This window comes from Apodemus sylvaticus, chromosome 6 (assembly GCF_947179515.1).
Source record: "Apodemus sylvaticus chromosome 6, mApoSyl1.1, whole genome shotgun sequence".
Classification (NCBI taxonomy): Eukaryota; Metazoa; Chordata; class Mammalia; order Rodentia; family Muridae; genus Apodemus; species Apodemus sylvaticus.
In genome coordinates, this window is record NC_067477.1 from 19,111,864 (window position 1) to 19,120,579 (window position 8,716).

The window sequence follows — 8,716 nt, forward strand, 5'->3', positions numbered from 1 at the left end:
CAAAGCCTCCAGTAGCTTTCCACTGTCCTCAAATCCAGTGTTGCTGGCATTAGTCTAGCCTGGTCTCTATTCCTACTCCACCCTTCCCACTAGCCCCAACTACACTAACCACTGTTCCACCAGGTGCTTGAATCTCAGGCCGCCTGCGGCTGCTTGGCCACAGGGATTCCAGTGCATAGAAGGTCTCCTGTTTACTACTTTGTCTCAGTGTCCCTGTTTGTTTTACACTCATCACTTAGCCCTTATCACAAGTGACAGTCAGCCTTTTGTTTGATTATTTGTTGAAGTCTGGGTCACCTCCGCACTACAGCTGCCTAGAGAACAAGTTTCTTGTCTTTTATTCATCTCTACTTCAGTGATTACAACTGTGCCTCACATCTGGCAAGCAGTGCTCAGTAAATAAATACAAGTGATAATAAATGTCATTATTACTAAGCACTCGCTCACTCACTCTGGCATACAATGTGGCTTTATCACAAAATTAACTAAGAAATCAGCAGGATGGCAAGGTGAACAGAGTGTCTATGAGAAAAATTTTACCACAGCTTATCACTGGGAAGCAATCACTGGAAGAAGCCGGGCAGACCTGAAAATGTGACAGCCTTGATGCTCTCTGAGCACAGTGATTTCAAAGTCATCTACAAATAGGCATGGTTTCACCAGTGGAAATGCACTGATAAATGTTTAGCCATCTTTGACTATGTATGAAACTGTTTACAAAAGCACTGTCATCACTGTCAGCTGCTTAAAACTATCTCTGTGCTTCACTCAAATGTTTTCATGCAGAACCATAACCACACAGTGATCTACCACATGCCAGTGCACCTTTACGCATCGTGTGGCTTGGGGACCTTCCTGATGTGGGGTCCCTTCCACCTGAGACCCTTCTATCTTTTTTGTAACTCCTTCAAATAGTATGGGCAAGGGAGATGAAGGCCCTAATAAATGGCTGCTTACTAGTTAACCTAGGAAAGGATACAAGGCTGAGGCTATAACTTAGCTGCAGAGTGCTTGTCTAGCTTGCACAGAGTCCCAGGTTTGAGCCCCAGTACTACCACATAAACGGGAATGATGATGTGATCTTCTAATACTAGAAGTACTTGGGAGGTGGAGGTAGGAGGATCAGCAAAAGTTCAGGGTCATCCTCAGCTACACACTGAGTTCTACACCAGCCTGGGCTGCATGGGATCCCAACATACATACATACATACATACATACATACATACATTCATACATGAAAATCATTCGGTAATTTAAAAAGGTTTTCTTAAAACAAATTCATTAATGGGTATTAGTTTCTTTCTAATCCAATTAATCAATAATGTTCTGTATTGAAACCACATCTTCAGATGGGCATGATAGCATACACCTTTAATCCCAATACTCAGGAGGCAGAGGCAGATGAAATTAGAAGCCAGCTTGGTTTACAAAGAGAGTTCCAGGACAGCCAAAGCTACACAGAGAAACCCTGTCTCAAAAAACAAAAACATCTTACATAACTCAAGCATACCTTATAGTTTCAGAAGATACAGCTGAAACTGTATAAATACACTGCATAAATGAAATGAATGCATAATCTCCTTTTTTTTAAAGGGGAGGTGTTTTGGTGCTGGGGCCTGAATTGAACCCAGAGCCCCACACATGCAAGTTTCTTAGGAGTTAGTCAATTGCCTACTATCAACACATTAGCAAAATTTTGGCAGATCCTCTAAAGATTGCTGCTGTCTACCTTTCATCCTTCATTCTTGTTTTAACATCTGGATGCTAGGGGCTGGAGAGATGGCTCGGCTGCTCTTCCAGAAGACCTGGATTCAATTCCCTGAAGCCATATGGCAGCTTAAAACTAGAACTCCAGTCTCAGGATCCTAATAACAACCTCCTCCGACCTCTTCGGGAACCATACATTCACTCTGGACACTCAGTCTGCTCTCTGTGGCCCAGACTTAGCCAACTCAACACACCATGCAGAATGTTTGATGTTTTTTAAACAATTTTCTTACTTATATTAACTCCCTAGCCAAAATGATTCTACCATTTAACTGGTACCTCCTGGTGTCATGATAGCAGTGTTGGGTCAGTTAACACTACCAAAATCAAATGTACAAGTAGACTTGATCTATATAAGCTTACTCACTTCCACACTGGGCAGGATTTTGAGAAAAGAAACACAGCAAAGCTTAATACACTCATGAATCATCATGGTACCCAATAAAATCCCATATTGCCTTAAAGAAGTGTGGGCTTCTTATAAAATTGATAGTAGTTGGGACCACACTATATATAATGTCAAAAAGTGAGCCTCAATGATATGCTAATGAGTATTTTTAATGTATAAATTAATTTGAAGACAGTGATAACCAAAACGAAACTGAGGGAACATAAACAAAGCTCATTCCCAGCCAATACTATCTCCAACAGCAGGCAACCTTTGACCCCATCGCTGGTTAGGATGCAGGAGAATTCAACACGAAATATGCTATCTGGATTGCCCACAAAATACTTGTTTGTTTATTTTAAAGACTTCTTTGCACACAGGTACAAATAAATAATAAATACTAGTCATTAAATATTTAGCATGAATTATTAATAACCAATGGGCATTATGAACTTAGGAAATGTGATAGTAGAGAAAACATTTATATTCACAGCAAAAAGCTAATTCTGAAAATATTTAGGGAGGAAAGGGTATAAACTAAAACTGTGTCAACCATAATACATTTCATATGATGAGTCTTCAGACGTCACTACAGGCTGGCCATGCAGGATCTTAGTTAAATTATTATTTAGCAATGTAGACATAAAATTACTGTGCAAATTTTAAAAAAATGAAAATAATACCAAATGATATACCTATAATTTTATAAAGATAGCTACACTTTAAGCTATTAAAAATATACCTTTAAAATGTCTTTATTGAATATCACCACGTAGCTCTTTACAACTAATTTTCCTAAATATTTTTATCATAATTCAAATAAACATAATAACACTTCTTCTACTTCATTAGTAGGGGGAAAAAGTCAGCAATGAAAGCTCTGACATTTTCTCTCGATATTGACAAACATGCTATTGAGGGGGAAAAAAGAAAAATTGAAATCTTATTTCATACCAACTTACTCTGACTTTGGGTAAGACTCTCCGAAGTGTCTCAGTAGGATTCTGTCGCATCAAAAATGGAAGATTTGCAATCACACTTGCTCCTTGGATATCTTGACCAGCACTTACAAGGAAAATGCAAATTTTTAAATTTAAAATTAGGAGCTAAATTTTTGATTTAATGGATTAATTTGAAAAATGACTACTTTTAATGACTTCCTTACAATGTTTTAAATATATTGTTAAGATATAAAGATAAAACTAGAAATAAGATTTTCTTAAATAAATCTTATAAAAATACATGTGGATATTACAGTTATGCTAAAGTAAGAATTCCTGCTTATATACATGTCATTACGTGTTAACAATCTTACTAATACTTTAAAATTCTATTTTTCTTTGCAATCTGACAGTTTGCTATACTTTATAAAATATGTAAATTATAAAAATACATTATGATAAAATAGTAAAATAATAATCACAGCAACAATTAAAATAACATGGATAAAAACACAATTTTGAGTACACTGTAATAACTTGTATAGACTGGCTCCATTAATTGTAAGAAACTTCTAAATGATACACTCAGTTCTCTAAAGGCCACTAGGACATTTTATATAAATACATTTTTGGTGTAACATGCATTGAGGCTTTGTTCTCAAAATAACCTTTGTGGTTTTCTAGAGGACTAAATACTTTGAGAAAGTACTCAAGTTCTTCTGGTTAAAAAACAAAAAAATTCCATGAACTACAAACACTTCTTTAAAGTATAGCCTGAGCAACACAAGTTTTAAGCACGTCAAGTATGGGGTAAAATCATGCCTGTTCTGAACAGCCACCAAACACATTAAATGCTGATGGTGTAACATTTAGTTATTACATACTTTTAATAAATTAAAATTATTCTTACTTCTATTCAAATAGAACTGTGGTCATCTGAAGGAGAATGGTTCTGGTGGACTCATATTTGAATACTTGGTCCCCAGTTGGTGAAGCTATTTGGAAAAGATGTGGCCTTGTTGGAGAAGGTGTGTCACTGGAGGTGGGCTCTGGGCTTCAAAAGAGCCATTCTGAGTCTCCCTCTGTCTGCCTCAAGGTTGTGTTTCAAGAGGTAAGCTCTCAGCTACTGTTCCAGCACCATGGACCCTGCCAGCCTCACGCCCCCACCATTATGGTGATGAACCCTAAGCCTCTGAAACTGCAATGTCTTGTGTAGTGTTTTATCATAGCAACAAAAGACTAACTGCAACAAGAGTTATTCATAGCTTTATGAAATGTACGTGAGTTTTAAATATAAGGTATTCAAATAGTTTTTTAGGTAATATTTTCTTTCTTCAGGACTGTGCAGATCTGTCATAAGAAGCGTGTTCTCGTTGTGAATGAAGCCGCCCTGCCGTGTAGCAAGTCTTGGCCTGGGACAGCACGGCAGACTATGGAATACAAGGTGTCGCCATCATCTCACTGTTCTTATCTTTATAATAAACAATTTAAAGACAACACAAAGAAAGAAAGAGTCGCATGAAGTAGGGAACTATGCTAACCTAGGAAGTGGCCAGAAGGTGGAAACTAAAGTTCAAAAAAAATTACTTGTTACAGGTTGAAAGGTAATGCCTAAAAATATATCTACATCCTAACCCAGAGTGTTGAGGTGTTCTTAAGTTTTAGAAAGATTCTGAGATAAAGAGAGCATTCTACATTATCTAGGTCTAAAAACACGAGTGTACAAAGAGCTACTCAGGACAAGAGAAGGAATCTGACCACAGAAATACAAATGAGACTGATGTCACAAGCCAGGGTATGCTGACACTCACTAGAGTGTCACACTAAAAAGGCCAAAAATGGATTCATCCCTACAATTCCACTGATTTCTTGATTTGGGGCTTCTGGTCTATAGAACTACGAAAACAATATACCTTGTTTTAGGTTACCAGGTGTCTGATAATGTATTGTATCGGCCACAGAAACAAATACACTACTGCTGTGATTTAAGTGTGAGTATAGGCTCATGTGTTTGAACACTTGGACCTCAAAAGGCAAAACATTCCATGATCAACACTGCAGAAGGTAATAAAAAAGGTAGCTGTAACCTACTATTTATCTACAAAATAAAATTAAGAAAATGCAAAAAATCATAGGTCATCATTAGTTATGAAAACAGAGAACTGAGGTGATAGAACTCAGCAAAAAGTTAGAAAATGACTCAGCTAGAAAAGATGTGATTAAAACAATCACTGCTAAAGAAAAATGGGAGACTTGAAATATAAAAATAAAAAAGGAAAAAGGATATGAGAAAATTAATGCCAAAAGACAAAGAAGACACAGCATGCTGATCAGAAGAGTCCAGGGATGAACACAAAGCAAGGGGTTTCATTTTTAAGTTAAACATGTTTTAAAACTGGCTGTGGAGGTTTGAGAAAGAATGGACCCCATAGGCTAGTATATTTGAATGCACTGCCACCAGGAAGTGGTACTATTTGAAAAGGAGGACGAGGAGGGATGACCTTCTTAGAAGAAGTGTCACTAGGGGTAGGCTTTGAGATTTCACCAGGCCTCTCTCTGTCTCTCTCTCTCTCTCCCTCCTACCTATGAATCAGTGTGTAGCTTTGGCTACATCTCTAGCACCACACCTGCCTGCCACCATGCTCCCTGCAATGATAATGAACTAAGCCTCTGAAACTGTAAGCCAGCCCAATTAAAAGTTTTCTTTTCTAAGAGTTGCTTCAGTCACGGTGTCTCTTCACAGTAATGGAACACTGGCTGAGATACTAGCACTGGGCCTAGATAGGACTGGCCCCACCAACAAAGAGCTGTGGGTGAGAAGGGGCTCACGGGGCCCCACCCACCACTTACTGCTGAACTGCTGGCAACTAACCTTCTGAGAGGAGGGAGGGGCAATATCCAGTTGTGTACCCACGTTTGAGCCCAGGGGGCTCTGACGGATAGTACAAACCCATTGTCACACAGACCTTCCAGATTAAACTCAATGGAACACAAAGGAAACAAAAAGTCATGAATGTGGAAGAGGTTTGAATGGAGAAGGGAGGGTAAATACTATTCACATGTATGAAATAGTAAAGAAAACAAACACTTTTTATAAACAGGCTGGCAAAATGGCTCAAAGGTAAAGGTACTTGCCGCTTAGCCTAACAACCCAAGTTCAATTCCTGGTACCTATATATAGGTAAAAGGAGAAAACTAGCCCACAAAGTTGTCCTCTGATTCCATATATATAAGTAAATATTTTAAATTTTAAATTATGGGCTAGAGAGATGACTCATTGGTTAACAGCACTTGCTACTCTTGCAGAGGAACCAGTTAAAGTGCCCACATGGTAGTTCATATCTATCTGCAACTCCAGTTCCAAGGAGTCTGGTGCTCTCTTCTGACCTTCATACACACTAAGCACACAGGTGGCACACAGATATACATACAGGTAAAATACCCAGGCACATAAATTTTAAACTAATTTTTCTAAAGTTTAAAAAAGGAAAGAATATACCATATTCCAATAAATTAATACAGTACAATCACCACTTAGAAAAACTGTTGAACTTAAAATTATTTGGGTATCCAAATAAAATGAACAAGTTACTTTAAGAGAAACTCATGCTGTCACTGATTTTTATAACAATACAATATCAACAAAGCAGTAATATTTCAGAGGCTCACACTGCAAACTCTCTATATAGGAATAAGTTTGCAAAAAAGTGAACCTAAACCATAATTCTCATAATTGCTAACAAATAAAAAAAACAAATTTCTATAAGCAATTAATAACTCGGTTCTTCTCCTACCAGGAAGAAAAAGCTGTAGCATGGATAACATAGTGAGCATCATCAGTAACTAGAAACCCACGCTAACCAGTTGTCAGTGAGCTCCTCCTCCGCTCTCCACCCTTCTGCGGGTCCATATGACAGTGTATACGGACTTCTCTCATCATCACGATATACTGTTATGCAGCAGATAGAACCCAGGATACTGCTAAACATCCTACAGTGATTAGGGCAGCTCCCCATAGTAAAGAACATCCATGTCTCAACAACAAAAATGACCCAAGGAACTCTGCTTCAGGCAAAGCAAGTATTAGCTGGGTGAGGTGACAAGCAGTGCCACAAGGGCCATTCCCTACTTTCAGCTACATGCTCAGCTTAGTAGAAATTCACAAGTCCTGACGTCAAGAAATACATTCAGTCTGGGACACGCAGCATGCTAGAGAAGTGGTCTCACACTAAGCATGTTTGAGAATCACCGTGGAGCACTTGGCAAAACTGAGCCCAACCTCCAGAATCTGGTGTCATAGATCTTGCTGAGGCCTAAGGACTTGATTTCTCACAGGTAACCAGTGATTCTGCTGCTGTGGTCTGGACCTTGGAAGCCACCATGGTAGATTTAAAAAAAATTAGAAATATAATTTTAGAAAGTGTATTGGTTAGTTTTTTGCCAACTTGGCACAAACTAGAATTGTCTGGGGAAAGGATCCTCAAAAGAGGAAATGCCTCCATCAGGTTGCCTGCACACAAGTCTGTGGTCTCAATTGATGATAGAAATGACAGGTTCCAGATCACTGGGAAGGTGTCACCCCTGGGCAGGATGGGGAAGCCAAGGGGAGCAAGCCAGTAAGCAGTATTCCTCCACAGCCTTTGCTTCAGCCCTGCCTCTACGTTCCTGCCCTGGCTTCCCTCCAAAATGCACTAAAAGCTGTAAAATAAAACAACCTTTCCTCCCCATGTGACCTTTGACTCTGATGTTTATCAGAGCAAACTAGGATAGGAAGGTAGATAGACTCCTTCAGAGTCACCACAACTTGTAGTCTGAGTGCTGAGCCTCAAGCACAGCGCTTTGCCCAGTAAAGAAGTCTATCCAACACAAGTGTCCCCCTTCATCGGTCCTCAGGAACGATGTTATAACAAGGAACACAACCAACTGCAGCACAGGCAGAATGACTACAGTCTGTGCTGGCTAGGTTTATGTCAACTTGACACACAAACTAAGTATCTGAAAGGAGCGAGTCGCAATTGAGAAAATGCCTCCATAAGATCTGGCGGTAGGCAAGTCTGTAGGGCATTTTCTTAATTAGTGATTGATTGATTGGGAAGGGCCCGCCACATTGCATCATGTGGTGCCATCCCTGGGCTGATGGTCCTGGGATCTATAAGAAAGCAGGCTGAGCAAGCCATGGGGAGCAAGTCAGTAAGCAGCATTCCTTCATAGCCTCCATATCAGTGCCTGCCCCCAGGCTCCTGCCCTGCTTGAGTTCCTGTCCTGACTTCCTTTTATGATGAACTGTGATATGGAGGTAGGTATAGATAAATAAACCCATTCCTCACCAGGTTGCTTTAGTTATGGTGTTTCATTATAGCAATGATAACCCTATCTAAATCAGTCTGCTTAAATGCACATTACAGGAAAGTGTGAGGAACAATCTGGAAAAGGGTTGACAACAGGATAAGAGAGACATGAAGAACAGTAGACCTGTCTGCTAAAGTGGAATGCTGGACTGGAGTTCTTCAAGGCTGTGAGCCTTCGATTACCCTCTGCTGATTTTGGTCATAGTCAGGATGAAGAGAACAATCACGAGTGGTTAATACTATCTGCACTACCATGACTGAGTGGAAAGGA

At 39.4% G+C, this 8,716-nt stretch overlaps 1 protein-coding gene across 6 annotated transcripts in view; it reads right to left on the bottom strand.

Annotated features, from left to right (window-relative positions):
- The window catches only part of Ppp4r4 (protein phosphatase 4 regulatory subunit 4), a 94,866-nt gene that overhangs the window by 63,851 nt on the left and 22,299 nt on the right, over positions 1-8,716 (bottom strand). For 5 of the 6 annotated variants that reach the window (XM_052185164.1, XM_052185166.1, XM_052185165.1 and 2 more), the window contains exon 3: positions 3,119-3,221. The exons of the other annotated variant lie outside the window; for it this stretch is intronic. In XM_052185164.1, coding sequence (XP_052041124.1) covers positions 3,119-3,221 — 103 coding nt within the window. The remainder of the gene's footprint in view (positions 1-3,118; positions 3,222-8,716) is intronic. 6 annotated transcript variants of the gene reach the window in all.